The sequence below is a fragment of the Neoarius graeffei genome, chromosome 20 (assembly GCF_027579695.1).
Source record: "Neoarius graeffei isolate fNeoGra1 chromosome 20, fNeoGra1.pri, whole genome shotgun sequence".
Lineage (NCBI taxonomy): Eukaryota > Metazoa > Chordata > Actinopteri > Siluriformes > Ariidae > Neoarius > Neoarius graeffei.
In genome coordinates this window covers 66,539,173-66,555,320 of record NC_083588.1, presented here as the reverse complement: position 1 = coordinate 66,555,320, position 16,148 = coordinate 66,539,173, and the positions used below count along the sequence as shown (strand labels likewise).

The 16,148-nt window shown below is 45.4% G+C and overlaps 1 protein-coding gene across 3 annotated transcripts; it reads left to right on the top strand.

The window, feature by feature from the left end:
* Positions 1-977: 977 nt before the first annotated feature.
* On the top strand, positions 978-15,885 carry srrm2 (serine/arginine repetitive matrix 2). 3 transcript variants are annotated; one of them, XM_060902338.1, is made up of 15 exons: positions 978-1,170; positions 1,776-1,883; positions 3,079-3,333; positions 4,151-4,246; positions 8,311-8,499; positions 8,639-8,728; positions 8,808-8,873; positions 9,064-9,093; positions 9,219-9,338; positions 9,519-9,642; positions 9,732-11,533; positions 11,626-12,231; positions 12,688-12,753; positions 15,075-15,188; positions 15,364-15,885. In XM_060902338.1, the coding sequence occupies exons 3-15, from the start codon at positions 3,086-3,088 to the stop codon at positions 15,404-15,406; spliced, it is 3,594 nt and encodes a 1,197-aa protein (XP_060758321.1). In that variant the 5' UTR covers positions 978-1,170; positions 1,776-1,883; positions 3,079-3,085; the 3' UTR covers positions 15,407-15,885. The 3 variants fall into 3 exon arrangements, with proteins under 3 accessions (XP_060758321.1, XP_060758322.1, XP_060758320.1); XM_060902339.1 differs by lacking the exon at positions 1,776-1,883 and having other exon boundaries at positions 9,522-9,642; XM_060902337.1 differs by lacking the exon at positions 1,776-1,883.
* Positions 15,886-16,148: the final 263 nt, after the last annotated feature.

Below are 16,148 nucleotides of genomic sequence, written 5' to 3'. Positions count from 1 at the left end.
GCACATAGCCTGTGCCCAACAGATGTCACTGGAAAGAATATGCTGCATGCCTAGATCTAATATCAAAACCCGAATGCCAAATATTTGTGCATTAGGCCTATATATTGTCTATCATAGAGAAGATCTCATCTCATTATCTTTAGCCGCTTTATCCTTCTACAGGGTCACAGGCGAGGTGGAGCCTATCCCAGCTGACTACGGGCGAAAGGCGGGGTTCACCCTGGACAAGTCGCCAGGTCATCACAGGGCTGACACACAGACACAGACAACCATTCACACTCACATTCACACCTACGCTCAATTTAGAGTCACCAGTTAACCTAACCTGCATGTCTTTGGACTGTGGGGGAAACCGGAGCACCCGGAGGAAACCCACAGGGAGAACATGCAAACTCCACACAGAAAGGCCCTTGCCGGCCACGGGGCTCGAACCCAGGACCGTCTTGCTGTGAGGCGACAGCGCTAACCACTACACCACCGTGCCACCTCATAGAGAAGATGAGCCTTATAATTGACATGGAGCATCAGAGAATATATTCAGATGTTTGCTCTGATGTAGAAATGTATTTGAATACAATTTAAACATATGTTTAAAGATTTTTTTACGATTAATCACGATTAACTACATAATTTTATGAGATTAATCGCGATTAAAAATTTTAATCGTTTGACAGCCCTATTTTTAAGTCAACTGTTGTATATTTAAGAGTCAGTGATTATTTTATTGGCTCCTCCAGGTTTATACCGAGCTTCCAGCTGAGATAATTAAATCAAAGGTTGGTGGTTAAAGTATTTAGAGTTCACTATAAACCCAGAGCTGATTCATGATTCTCTGGTTAATATACTCTTTAGCGACAAATCCGATTAAAATTCATTTTTGAATTTGAAAACTTTGTGAATTCTCTCGGTCGCAGCTCTTCTGGTAGGATATGAAAACCGTCGCCGCATTTGTACGTCACCAAAACGCAGTCGCGTCATCGGCTGTCGCGTGCATATGACGTACCCGTGACGACCCGTTTCGTTTCTTTAGCTAGCGCTACGCACGACGATTTTTTAGTTTTTGCAAAATTGTTGGCTTTGTTTGTTTTTATTGATCTCTTCGGCTCAGTTCGGTTAGCGGTTGCTTTTTGTGCGTGTTTTTGTTCTCTCCCTTCGCGGGGGAACAAAGAGGTAGGTATTTAGCACGCTAGCTAACATTAGCGAGCTAATCTGCTAATCTCCTGACTGGCTGCTGTTGGCCTTTAACGGCCAGCTCTTTTATTTATGGGTTGTTAGTGTTTATAAGCCCTTGTTTACTGAGTGGATGTGATTATTGGGGTTGTGGTTTGGAGCTGGCGGGGCGGCGGTGGTGGAATCCGCCTCACACTCACAAGGCCCGGGAGCTACAGGCAGCTGCGCGCGACACCTCACTCTGCTCCCGGTGCTGCTGTTGTTTGTTTGTTTGTTGTTGTGTTGTTTGTTGTTGTTGACTCGCTCTGATCAGTGTTTAAATTAATCCGCTGTTTGATGAGTGTTTGTTTAATTTCTCTTGAGTGTGTCCGGGATCAGCGCCATGTCTGTGAGTGAGATCAGGTCATGGCATTAACTAGTTACAGATGGACTGAAGCTAATGTTCGGATTATATATAAATAACACAAAGCAGAAAAGTTTAAATAGCTTGGTATGAAATGTGAGAGTCCCAGCGGTATTACACAGCACTCTTTATTCAGCTCCATTATCACCGTCATGAAATTAAAATAAGAATCCATCCTGTGTGTGTTTTTCTTTCTTCTCAGTCCTGTTAATGATGGATGGTGTTGAATAGCTGTGTGAGGTGGTGGCCTTCATCATCATCATCATCATCATCACCTGTTGAGTCCTCGCTGTGTTCTCCTGAACCCGGTGTCAGTCACACAGCTTTATTTTACAGCTTAGAATTTCTTCCTTGAATTCCTTCAGATGAAGCAATCAGTTTTGCTATTGTCTGTATTTGTGCCACAGACACCAGAGCGCGTGTGAGATCACACCGCAAATCCTTGTGCAAAGCTTTACGTCTTCCTGGAGTAATTAATTTATATCTACAGATCTAGCCTTATCTCTTGAGCGTGAGCTGTGTGATAAGGTTAGAAGGTAGTTAACGTGATGATAATATTTTAACATTTATTGTGTGTATCATCAGTATGTCTAGAAACACTGCTCGTCATCATAAAGATGTAACATTAAAGAACATGTTTCGTTCTGGAGAACGAGCGAAAGAGTCTTTATGAGGATGTTTTCAGCCCCGCTGTCTCACCTCAGGCTGTGATGTTTGGTGTAATTGTATGCACAGTGAAACCAAAGGAATCACTTTCACTCCCGTTCAGACTTTGTAAGCAGACGAGTAAAGGCCTCTGCATGCTCTTGCGACAAGGCTTTCGCAGATAGCTTTTCGCAGACAGTTGTAATTTATCGTTGAGCGGGGAGTAATAGGCGTGCGCGATGTTATTCACCGCCACAACGCAAGGGGGCGTGAAATTGCTAGGAGTAGTTGGTGGGTGTGGTTAGTGGAGTGTTTATCCTCCGGTTACTTATAATGACTAGAACTGGAGTCGTATAGATGTACGTACTTCCTCGATCAACCGCTCTTTGTGCTGCTCCATCTTTGCTCATGTTTTTAAAAATGGCGGTCGTGAAAACAAACCAAACCGGGAAAGTAGGGAAGCGGAAGTGCGTGTACAGCGGATGTAGAGTGGACCAATCGGAGCCCTCTTGTCTGCAACGCTGTCTGCGGTGGTCACAATTTTTGGGAGGTGTGCGCTGATCGTCTGCGAAGGGGGCTTCGCAGACGCCATCTGCAAGGACTGGGTTGTCAGCATAAATTGGCCTTGTGTCCTCAACAAAATGGAGGATGTGCTGAAAAAAAGTGAAAAACTTTGTCTGGCGGTTGTTGTTAATCAAACTGTTTGTTAGCAAAGGTAAATGTCATAAAGAGCGTGTACGGGAGAAATGCGTTTGTGTATGGTGATGTGGTTAAAGCTCTGCACTACTGATCAGAAGGTTGCAAGTTTGAATCCCACTATCGTTGTGTATTTTCATTTGAGCCTGTCTGTGTTCCTCCAGAGCAGAGATGTATAACGGGATCGGACTGACCACGCCGCGTGGCAGTGGCACTAACGGCTACGTGCAGAGGAACCTGTCATGCGTTCGGGCCAAGCGCAGCCGAGACGATCACGGAGGACCGAAGGATGAGAAGGACCGAGAGAGGCTGGAGAGTCAGCTGAACCGACAACCAAATGCTGATATCCTGGAGCACCAGAGGAAGAGACAGCTGGAGGTCAAATGTGCTGAACTGCAGGACATGATGGAAGAGCAGGGGTGAGGCGTCACATCTGGGCTCATCACTCGACATCCTGTCTTTAGAAAGGCTTCAGAACACAACTCGCATCAATTAAAGATAAAATAGTTATAAGTGGCTTAAAACACGTATATAAAAATAAAATACTTATAGTAGTATGTTCACCCATTACATTACAGGGCAGGCATTTAGCGGACACTTTTATCTGGAGCGATGTACAGCACCCCCAGAGCAGCCTGGGGAGCAGGTGGGAGGGCACTTCAGCCATTCCTGCTGGTCCAGGGACTCGAACTGGTGACCTTTTGGTCCCACAGCTGCTTCTTTAACCTTTAGGTCACTCAGTCTGTGCAGTACAATGAGATCAGGATCATGATACGTTTTGGAATGATACACTTTCTTCTGTCTAAACACTTTAAATGTTTTCTTAATTTCTTCAAGAACGTTTACTAAAGTTTTGTAATCAATCTTTAAATACTAAAATTTTTCTTTTTAAAGGTGTTCAGTAAAAGTCTGTGAGCAAAACTGAATATTTCATGATGCACATCATGTCGTAGTGAGATTTTGGTCCCATCTGTGAGTTTGTTCGAGCACAAGCTGGTCAGATCGGTGAGGCTGTAGTACATAACGCATGATCTTATACCCATCGCTGTGATATAATGTTATTGATAAACAGATGTAAGGATGTTTAAGTTCATAAATCAGAACTTCTAAATGAAAATGATGCACACAGTGAGATTTGTCTTATTTGAACAGAAAAACTCCATGAAGACTTGAACTCTTCAGCAGCTGTAAATTTGAGGGCGTGGCACTCGCTGATCTGCGATTTCTCTTCGTTAGGTACTCCGTTGAGGAGATTGAGGAGAAGGTGAGCAGTTTCCGTATGATGCTGCAGGAGAAACAGGAACCTCCTCTGCCTGCTGCTGAGAAACCAAGGTGAGTGTTCATGACTCGAGCTCTGACGTATGGACACTTACACTCCACATCTCCAGAGTGTTGTATATTCCTGGTGTGTGTGTGTGTGTGTGTGTGTACTGTACCATCGGCACCAGGCTGTAAATATCCTGTATCGGACCTTCTGATCTTCATGCAGTTTGTGGAGGAGCTCCACTTTAACATCACGGTACGAGTGTGTGGGGGGGAATACACGGTGCGTCTCAGTACAGACAGTTGATCAACATATATGAATCTGGAATGATTGACAGCTGTGTATAATAAATTAACGTACACCCTGGAAGCCCCGCCCACTCCACCATGTCTCATCTGGTCTCAGTTTTTCCTTTTTGCTGCATCGCTCTCACTTTCTGTCGCAGTAAACTGAGAATGTTTTGTGTTCATTAATGTGACGTGAAGTCTATCGGTGTGTTCCACTCAGCTAACCGTACACGTGTTTCAGTCTCACGCCAGCTCACGAGGTTTATTAGGGACGTGCTGAAACAGTTCAAATGAAAATGTGTTCAGTCATGGCATTTTTCACATTTTAGCTGAAGGAGAAAAAGAAACAAACAATGCATGATGTCCATCCAGGAGACTTTTCTGGTGGAATAAAAACATGTTCTGTTCCCTTCTAGCAGGTTTCATTCATCTGGTTTGATAGCATGCAATAAAGAGAAATTTCCACATCTGTGGACCAATAAAGTATATTTGATCTTTGATTTGATTTGTTAGCGTATCGCTTATCCTATGTGTATTACGCCACTCTACCCAATGGAGAATGAGTGTTGAATATGGGTTACGATATTGCATGGTTGTCAGGACAATGACATCACACGTGGGAGACATAAAACATCCACGCTAGTGAGCGACTGGGACAATCTGTATACAAACATGGCTGCCAGGTTTGCGTCATTTAAACATGGAAGATTTTGAGAGTTCCCCTCTTAACTTTTTGTGAAATCTGTGATTGCTTCATTCAATGTGGATGTGTAATTATTATTATTATTATTATTATTATAATTATAATAAGAATGGCTTTTTTTTTTCTCATCTTTGTGTTGTTCAGTATCACCAGCCAAAAAAAAAGCCTGGTCAGTGCCTGATGCATGATTGTGTGTGCATTAGGAAGTCGTGGTTGTTCACACACTCGTTTTCAGACTTTACTAATGTCCTAAAGATTTATTTATTTATTTATTGTAAGACGAGCCTTCTCTGGGTTTCGAACACTTTATGAAGGTCTCGGTTTCATCTTGGAATTGACCATGTTTTTACTCGGCTTTGTCTTGGTCTCAGCCACAGAGAACTCGGGACTTTATTTCAAGACCACAGCTGTGGGGTTTCGCTGAATTGCCTGTGTTGTCTGATTTTATTTGTTAATATCGTTACTGTGATTGGATGTAAAACTTCCTGCTTCAGATGTAACCAGTAACATGACTCATTGCTAATTTGAAATTTTCTTAACCAACAGCTGTCACTGCCCCTCCCCCTACACACACACACAGGTCTTGTGTCGGTTGAGCTGGTGTTGATTACAGCAGTGTTTCCCACAGACCAGGTAGCAATTTGTGGTGCTCCACTGTGCCGCTGAGGGAATCGTGCGCGGTGGTGTCGTGGCGGTCGGTGGAGTTGGTCATTGGGGTGTATGCAAAGTGTTTACAGCGGGTGGTGTTCAAACACACAGTATTTTTCTTCAGAGTCACCTGCTGGGACTATTTTAAAGCTACAAGAAGCATTTGAGATTATTCAGTTCAATCTAAATTCTTTCAAGTTCTCTAGACAGCTAAAACAATTTTTCCCAGAACCCTGCCTGGTTTCATGCCTCGACCCAACTTTACATTACAGCGCAGGCCATTAGTTTGCTGGGCTTGATGTTGGTGGAAAACCTGTCTTTTAAATTTATGAAAATTACTCACCAACACTGAAGTTAAAGTTTAGTTTTTACTTGAGATGCACTGATTGCAATTTTTTGGGCCGATTCTGATTTTCCATGGAGTGTGACCTGCCGATACCGATTTTGGCCGATTCCGATTTCATTTTTTCAAACCACTTCACAGCACGCACAGACTTTTCTTTTTATCTTTTCTTTAATAGAACATTCTGCCAGATTTTCAGTAATAAATTTTCAACACCTCAAAGGTTGAAAACAAACAAAAAGACATTGTTCTTTGTAAAATCTTTCTTCATGTTTGGTATTAACATATTAATTCCTGAAATAGGAAATTCACACAAACATTTTTTTCTTTTCCTATCAAATATCTGGCACAAAAACAACTTCCCCCTCATATTATTTGCCTACTGCTATGGAACACACTTTCATAAGCCTGTTTAGATCTGAAAACTTCTGCCTTATAGAGCAACCCATTTCTTCATTCAGTATCAAAATCCAAAAATAATTTCCAGTCATACTTATACCATAGCCATTCTATCATCTTTGTCAAATGTGTATTTGTAGAGTAATTTCCAATGGAATCAAGTGCAACCAAGGTCGTAAAACAAACAAAAAGGCACTTTTTTTCTCTTTCTCTCTTTGTACAAATCTAACTAGCTGTTTGGTAATAGGCTAACGTATTAATTCCTGTAATGGGAAATTCACACAACCACAAACATTTTCTTCTTTTCACATCCAATATCTGGCACAAAAAAAATTCACTATATGTGGATATCCAAATATAGTGAATTTTGTTGTTGTTAATGGCGCGCGCCGGAGGTCGTTAGGCGCGCAGGACTGACACTGTTCTGCTCAAGCGCAACACAATCGCAGTAGAAAGCATGTTCAAGCTGCCAGTGGAGCTGCAGTCTTTTTAGTTGCGAATTATGAGTATTTCCACTTTCATCTCTATGTGATACACAAGTTTTGATCGGCAGAAAATCGGCATATTTTAATTTTGCCCAGCCGGTCGCGGCTGATCACGTGAAAATCGGCCGATTCCGATCGGCAGCCGGTCAATCGGTGCATCTCTGGTTTTGACCTTAGTTTTTTGCCTTTTTGGTGGCAATCTTTCAATCATTCTTTAGCTGACATTCAAGGAATAAATTGCAAAAAACAAGCTGGAGGTTTTTATTTTAAACATTGAACTCAACACTTACCTCAACCAATACTAAAATGAAATAAATAGTATAATGTAACAACAAAAAATAATATTAAAATAAAATATGATAATTAGATGTAAGAAACCACTTAAGGTAACACCAAGGCAACTAACAATAATGAAAAAGCATTACCCTAATTGGTGCAAAGCCTGCATGCCCTATCAGAGCATTTAATTCTGCGTGGCTTCCTGAAAAAAAAACTCCAGTGCCCTATCGTAAGGGAAGTGATTGCTGAAGCGGGATAAACGGGATAATGCAATAAGGCCGGTTCCTCACATCAAGCTGCTGCTGTCTGCATCAAAATTGGTTTATAGCCTGACTCAGGGATGCCCGTTTCCTGCAAGCCAAGAAGGCTATGATAAAGCTCATCACGAGCACAATGTAGGCTACCTTTTAAAATAAGGGGTCGGAAGGCGAATCGGGAAGGCTGCGTTATTTTTAATTAGCCGCCTCTCTGTGTGTGTGTGCGTGTGTGTGTGCACGCGCGTGAACGAGAAGAGCGAGCACTATGAATGAACGGAATGATACACAACGGAATTTTTATTTTATTTTTTTTCCAAATCGCGAGTCTGATTGTGTGGCGCTGCGCAGCACAATGGTCTATGTATGGGAAACCCTGTTACAGCCCTGTCATCAGGTCTCCTGGTCAAACTGTAATGTTACATTTTGTGCAGGTCAGCATTAAACATGTTCACCAGCTTTAAAAACTTTGTTGCTGTGATTGTTGTGTAGAGCTGCGTCTCAAATCAAAAACTGACCTTACAATCAAAATTGTTTGACACTAACAGCTGGTTAGTGTTTGTTCTCAGTAACAGCCATGTACATAGAATACTACATGTGATTGTGAGTTTGTTTAGTGATCAGGGTCACATGATGTATTGCCTCGACTCTTCACTATGTTCTTACCCTCCTCACCCTTATTAATCATCCCTCCTCATTCTCGACTGGTCTTTCTTTCCTGTTCTCCTCCGCAGTGTGACTGAGACGCACGCTCTCGCCGCCGCCAACCAGCAGAAGAACGACCGACTCAGGGAGGCGTTCGGCATCAGCTCGGACTACGTGGATGGCTCGTCCTTCCACCCCGAACGTAAAGAGAGAGAGAAGAGAGAGCAGGAGAGGCTGGAGAGAGAGAGACAGCAGGAGCAGCAGCAGAAGAGATATCAGTGAGTGCCCAGAGGAGGGAAAGAGAGGGAGAGATTTATAAATCACACTGTCAGTACTGTAGAGCTCATCGCTGTAGTGCACTCTTCAAATCCCTAAACACAGCTTCACCTTTTTTTTCTTTTTCCCCTTCCCTCCCAGGATTATTGAAGACTCTGACGAGTCGGATTCTTCATCCACTCGAAAACAGAGCCGTAAGAAGAAAAGGAAGAAAGAAAAAAGTAGAGAGAGGTTAAAAAAAAACCACACGCAGTGATAGAATAAAGTAAGAGTCGTGTGATGAATTAATCACGGTTTCTCTCTCCCTCAGCTCTGAAAGTCCCTCTCCATCACCTCCAAGAGAGAAGAAGAAAAACAAGACAAAGAAAAAGAAGAGGTGTGTTTATTCAGGATTACTCCTACAGTGTTGAATGTTCAGGATGTTCTGTTGGTGTTTCGGCTGAAATCAGAGCGACGCGTTAAACGCATTTCAGAAATTATCTTAAAATCATTATGAACGGGTAAAGAAAATAAGTGTGTGTACGCTTTTCGTAAACGTGTCTCATGTGCGTGTGTGTTGTGTTCAGGGAGCGTTCAGTGCAGAGTGACTACGGGAGGTGAGTCCTGACTTCTCAGAATGACCGATTGTATTTGTGTCTGGTGTTCTGTCTTTTAATTAAACTCCAGTGTGAGTGAGGTATTTATTTATTACATTTTGTAAAATGGGTTTGTGTTTTGACAGTTCGTCTGACGACAAGCCCGATATTAAGAAGAAGAAAAGGAAGAGGAGCAGTGAAAACGGGACTCCGCCCCCTACAAAGAGCCGACGGCGGCGCAGCGGGTCGTCCAGCTCGCCTCACAGGTATCGAGAATCGGAATGAAGGTCACTGGAGCGCTGTTTGGTTCTGGGTTCTGATTGGTTGATTAATTTTCTCTCACAGCAGCTCTGACAGTAGTGTAACTGGCTTATTCGTTGTTTCTATAGCAACAGCTCGTTCACAACAGCTAAAATACTCCTGTGTGCGTTTTCCCTGTTGCCCAGCAGGTCACCGGTCGTGTTAAAGGACAAACAGCACAACCCGCCTGCTGCTCGGGCAGATGAGGGGAGGAAGGGCAGATCTCCTGAGCGCAGGGGTCGCCACAGGGACAGTCCGGAGAAGATGGAGGTGAGGGAGGAATAAATTAAAGATGCTGTTAAAACATGACTAGTGTCTGCGTTTGTTAACGGGAATATTATGATCTCTTTGTTGGTCAGAAGCCTTCGAGACATTCCAGGTCCCCTGACCGAAACAGGAAGGACCGGGAGAGGGAAAGGGAGCGAGAAAAGGAGTGCCTGAAGGAAAAGCCCCAAAGGGGGGGGCGCCACGAGTCATCGTCTCCATCTCGGTCTCCACCTCCTAAACAGCAGCGAGACAGGGAGAAACCTCCTCAACGGAAAAGACATGACTCGTCCTCTCCATCACCGTCTCCGAAACGACAGAGGGACAGGAGGCAGAGGAGCGTCGAGAAAGAGGATGAGAGGAGGAAGAGGGACAGCAAGCCCCGGAAAAGACGTGACTCCTCATCATTGTCTCCTTCGCCGCAAAGAGACAGAGCGCGGAGAGGACGCAGCGGCGAGAAGGAGAGGGCGTCCTCACCCACGCGTCCTTCAGGCAGGAGCAGAACGAGGGATAAAGACACCGTCTCGCAGAGTCGAGTCAGAGAGAGTGATAAACGGAGAGAGAGAGCCCGCTCCAGCGACTCACCTGTTTCACCTGCCCGCCACTCGCCACGCTCCGATGGAAAGCAGAAAGAGGCGGAGAGAGCCAGGGAGAGGGAGGAGCAGAGACAGAAAGAGCTGGAGGAGCAGCGAAGAAAAGAGCGGGACAGAGATGCTGAAAAGGGACGAGAGGAGGTGAAGAGAAAAGAGCGAGAGAGCACCAGTGAAAAGGGACGAGAGGAGTCGAGGAGAAACGAGCGAGAGAGCGACAGAGAAAGGGAACGGAAAGAGCGAGAAAAGGACAAGAGACGCTCTGAAGAGAGACGCTCTGGGAAAGTCAGCGAGACAGGAGACAAGCGGGCAGACCGAGAGAAAGCCACGACGGAGAGACGGGACGAGAAGGTGAAGGAGGACGAGAGGCCGGGAAGAACTCGAGAGAAGAGTCCCGTGGAGAGAGGGAGAGAAAAGACACAGAGCAAGGAGAAGGAGAAAAAGAAATCCAGAGGTTCGAGCAGCAGCAGCGACAGCAGCAGCAGCAGCAGCAGTGACAGCGACAGCAGCAGCAGTGACAGCGACTCCGACAGTTCATCATCATCATCCTCCTCTTCCTCCTCGTCTTCATCATCATCCTCCGACGATGAAAAGAAGGAGAAAAGTAAAGAGGTGCCTCACACCATCATCGCACAGGCCGTGGCTCGGAGAGTGCAGGAGGAGAAGGGAGGGGGAGAGAGAGACAGATACACGCCCACAGAGAGGGAGAGTGCCACCTCTGTGTCTGCACAGGCTCCGCCCACCAGAAAGGACAGCAGGGACAGGAGATCTCCATCTCCTCAGAAGGAACAACAGAGAGAGAGAGATCGAGGAAAAGAGAGGTACACTCCCACTGAGACCTCGAGCCCTCCTCCGTCTCCTCCAGCACGAAGGAGGTACAGTCCGGAGGAGGACACGAGAACCCACAGCAAAGATCTGGAGAGGCCTAGGGAGCGAGGGAGCGACCGGTACACGCCCTCGGATCTCGAGCGCCAAGACAAGAACAGGGCGAGCGAGAGAAAGCGGGCGTCTCCACCCAGAGGGCGGGAGGAGGAGAGACAGAACAAACGGGCCCCATCACCATCACGTTCTCCATCACGATCTCCAGCACGACAACGCGCAAATCCCCCACGCTCGCCGAGCCCAAAACGAGGAGTCAGGAGAGCGACTCCGCCCTCGCGCCGAGACCAAGCACGGGACAGAGACCGAGACAGAGAGAGGGATAGAGATCGAGGGAGGCCAGGAGAGAGAGAGAGGGCACGCTCACGAGAGAGGAGGACGAGAAGCAGCAGATCACGAAGCCCGCGCAGACGCTCCCCTCCGTACAGGTAAGTAATGGCACCCTGAACACCTCAACACGTGTTTGCTTTGGAGCTCCTGTATGAAAGAAACCGATTCTCGTGTATTTTTCTCCTCCTAGGTCCCGTCGTTCTCCTTCTCCTGTGTACCGCCACAGAAGCAGTCGCTCTCTGTCTCGAGAGAGGGAGAGACATCGCGAGCAAGAGAGGGCGCGGGAGAAGGAGCGAGAGCGTGAGCGTGAAAGAGAGAGGGAAAAGAAGGCAAGATCACCTCCTCGTCGCTCTCCGTCGTCTTCATCCACGTCCTCATCCTCCTCGAGTTCGTCCTCTTCGTCCTCGCCCTCTCCTCAGAGGAAACCTGATCCCCAGAAGGACAGGAAGTCTGAAAAAAGGCTCTGCTCTCGTTCCTCCTCACCGCCTCCTGCTCGGGATTCTCCGAAACGCTCCAGGCAACCGCCTCCGCGCTCCAGGTCTCCTCCCAGCAACCAATCAGATACGAGAAAGACCTCAAGGGGTCGATCGAGGAGCCAATCACCGAGGGAGCGATGCGCGACTCGGAGCCAAGAGCAGCCAATCAGAGGAGAGAACGTGCTGAACGGGAGAGCAGAGAAGGAGGTTGTGAAGCAACAGAAGAGCGACAGCAAGAGCAGCTCAAGCTCTTCATCATCCGCATCATCGTCGTCTTCATCCTCATCCTCTGATAGCTCGGACTCTGAGACGGAGAAAAGGTGAGTGGGCGTGTGTGTTACACCTGAAGCTTATGTGATTGAAAAGCAGAGTGAGGTGTGGGTCAGAGCTTTAAAACCATCAGGGGTTCAGGTCGGAGACCAGGTGCATGAGTGTAATCAGAAAGTTTTAAAGAGGAAAGGAGCTCATCAGCGTGTGTACTGTACGGAGACGTTTCAAGCAGACGCCGCTTTTAATCCTCCAGATGGACATGAGGTAATCCGAGTAAATGGAGGGTGTGACTGAATAGGAACAGGCTTTTTTTTTTTTTAATTTGGTGTTAAAGGAAGAGCTGGGTCTTGTTTAAAGATGGTCAGTGATGGGAAATTCAGTGAGAGTTACAGCTATTTAAAGTTGTGATCTAGAAATCCTCAAACCAAATGAAAAGGTTTTAGAAAAACAAACCTGACTGGTGTGGATTCGGGCAAGTGACTGAAATGTCTCCTGTTGTTTTCCAGGCGAGGGAAAGCGGCAGCGAGTCGACGCTCGTCCTCATCAGAGAGTGAGGAAGTGAAGAAGAAAAGGTACAGTTCACTTTCTGACTGAATCATAACCAAGACACATTTCCTGAAAATGCCGTGTCCAGCACTTTTTAACAACCCAGAGACCCCTCTGAGCATCTGGTCATGATCAGGTCGATGAAAGTGTTAGTGTACCAGTACTGGTCATGCTTACAACGTTAATCGTGCTTTGTGTTACTTGTAGACAAAGATGCCCGCAGTCAGTCAAAAAAAAACGCTGTAAAAGCACTTTTGTGGACAATTTTATTCCGTGAATTACCCGCAGAGGCAGAACCACGGGGAGCAGCCGTTGCCGGCCGGAAGTGGCGTACACTCGTTGATTCCGGGTTATCGGGTGCGAGTAAACCAGCAGCTTTCTGTGGGTCGAGGTTCCCAGTCAAGTAACTTCAGAACACGAAGAAATATAGATCTAATACTTGTATTACAGCTTTATTTTATGGCACGTATCTATTATTTCATGGCGTTTATGTAATAATATGGTAGATTTGGTTGGACTTTGGGGTCAAGAGCTTTGCTGGTGAAGCTCGACAGGTTTAGAGTGAGTAGGTCATGCATTGAGAGAAACATCTTCATGAGTTTTTATCATACAAGCATGATAAACATATTGGCAGAAACTTTATACTTTATTGACAAGTAATATTAGTTTTTAAATTGCCTAAATTGGACGAAACACAAAACTTGTCCCTTTCCTCAGTCACACTGGAGTCGGAGCGCTGAGCACACACTTACACGTTCATAATAGACTGTTCATATGCCCTGTGTCCAGAATCGCTCCCTACTCACTGTATAGTGAGGACGCCATTTTGTAGTGCTGTCTGAAACGATAGTGAGGATTATTTACATCCCACGGGCCGCACGGTGGTGTAGTGGTTAGCACGATCGCCTCACAGCAAGAAGGTTCCGGGTTCGAGCCCAGCGGCCGGTGAGGGCCTTTCATGCGGAGTTTGCGTGTTCTCCCCGTGTCTGCGTGCGTTTCCTCTGGTTTCCCCCACAGTCCAAAAACATGCAGTTAGGTTAATATGGGACGGCCTTGGGCTGAGGTGCCCTTGAGCGCGGCACCGAACTCCCGACTGCTCCCCGGGCGCTGTTAGCATGGCTGCCCACTGCTCTGGGTGTGTGTGTGCTCACTGCTCATGTGTGTTCACTGCTTCAGATGGGTCAAAGTATCCCACAATGCATCACGAAAAGTAGTGTACAACGATGGTCACTAACCAAAGCAATATATCCCATCATGCATTGAAAAGAAAAATCAAATTAAGTCTCGAATGTGATTTTAATAAAAGGCAGCGGCAAAGAAGAAAGGATTCAGCCTTGATTTAAAGAACTGAAAGATGCAGCAGACACAAAGTACTCTGTATTGATGAATGTAGGAAATGCGGTCAGTATAATATGGATTTATCACAAAAACACACGCATTTATTATTTTGAAACCCACCAGCCGACTGATCTGGCACTTTTTGTGTGACGATAATGACGTAAATACCAGCACGACGGACTAGTGTCCTAAAGCGGGGTATTTATTTATTCCCATTTTTTACCAATGAGCTCACTATAATAGTGCTCTATATAGTAATTCCCTATGTAGGGAGTAGTGAACGAGTGAGCGATTTCGGACACAGGGATGGTAACGGCATGATGATCACTTTCACGCTTTTGGTTTTGATTGATTTCTGTTTCCCAGTGGGAACGCCCACCGTAAACAGGATGAAATCTGTCAGACATAGTTTGGGCTGTTTGGAGGTAAAACTTTTTGCAAGATGGCACGTGGATTTTATGGGCTTCGAATGATTCAGGACAGCAAATCAATTCATGATTCAGGACAGCGATTCGGTTCAATCTTGAGAACTGCAACACTGATGATAAACAGTGCTTTCTTCTTTTTTAAAACTTTGACTCGATCAAGCCAAAGATCAGCTCGGGTAAGTGTAAATATTTCTTCTGTTTCTGATGAGCAGATCGGTTGATAATGTGTTCTCTTAGACTGGTGTTTTCAGCACAGGGTCAGTGACCAGTCCACTGCAGCCCAGACAATTGGACAAACTAACGACTGTGTGTCACTACCGGTGCCGGAACAGCCCAGGAAGGAGGCGACATGTCGCTGACCATGCCTGACTGGCGGAGCAGTGACCTAAAACTCGCACATACTTGACAAGAGCTTATGATGAACGTTGTATGACAATCACTGGTATCATAGATGATCTTTTGAAATAGCTAGTCATTAAAATTCACTACAGGTACACTTTTAATGAGCAGCAGAGTGAGACGTGGTGCTGGCATAGGAGTTTACATTCTTTTTCACACACACGCGCTGTTTGTCCTCACAGTCCCCCTCCTCGTCGGCCGAGAGAGCCTGCAGACTCGCTGAGAGACTCCAGATCACTCAGCTACTCTCCTCCTGCACGTCTGCGCAGAGCTGCACGCTCTCCTCCCACTCGCAGGTGAGACTCGCTCTCTGACTGAAGCGCTCTCCTGATTCCCTGTGGAATAAGAGCTCTGACACGGCCAGCAGGGGGGCAGACATGATTCACTCTAATGCAGTGTGGGGTTCCTTGTTTTCATTAAAATCTCACCCTTCTCTCTGTCTCTCTCTCTCTCTCGTCTGTCTGTTTCCAGGAGATCAAGGAGCAGATCAAGCAGCAGTAGGAGGAGAAAATAGTTAATTGAGCTGTACATCACTGACGTGTTCTTCGTATATTTCTTTCCCCGACATTTCTATTGTATAATTGGAGTATTAAAAAAAAAAAACACGGCAGAAACTTGTTTGTAAATAACGATCCACACCCGAGTTCTGAACTGGAGCGAGGAATCATCTCAGAGTTTCTGCACCCACTCTCACACCCAGGGATGCTTTTGGTTTATTTTTTACTTTCATGATGATGTGTGAGAGAGAAGCTGAGCTGCAGATACATCACATGTTCCTCTGTGCCAACACCAACTTAAATAAATACACCTGTGTGTGCATCTCTCTCTCTCTCTCTCTCTCTCTCTCTGTGCCCTGCTGCATTGTTCGGAATGTAGATAAGTCACTATGGTTAGAACTGTCAGAGTGGACCGTGTCTTGCTTACATGCCCTTTTTCTTTCACTTTGTGGGGAAAAATCAAGGACTAATGAATCAATAAAAGGTTGTATCTGTATCTTGTTGGCTTTTTTAATCATTTAAGTGTATGACGGCAAAAAAAAAACCCTTTTTGCACGCACTTGTACTGCGTATTAATGTACTAGTGCTTAGATATTACGTGCAGCACCTGTTCACGTGTTTAACACTTTTTATTTGAACCTTTTCTCCATTGCATGTTCCTTTTAATGTTAGTAGTAAAAATAGTAATATACACAAATAAGTCTAATTTACAAATTATATTAAATTTATACAAAACTAAAAATGTACAATTATAGTAAA

Coding starts and splice junctions, on each gene's coding strand:
- srrm2 (XM_060902337.1), top strand. CDS start 3,086: ATGTATAACGGGATCGGACTGACCACGCCGCGTGGCAGTGGCACTAAC. Junction 9,094..9,218: donor GTGCAGAGTGACTACGGGAG/GTGAGTCCTGAC, acceptor GTGTTTTGACAG/TTCGTCTGACGACAAGCCCG. Junction 12,232..12,687: donor GACTCTGAGACGGAGAAAAG/GTGAGTGGGCGT, acceptor GTTGTTTTCCAG/GCGAGGGAAAGCGGCAGCGA.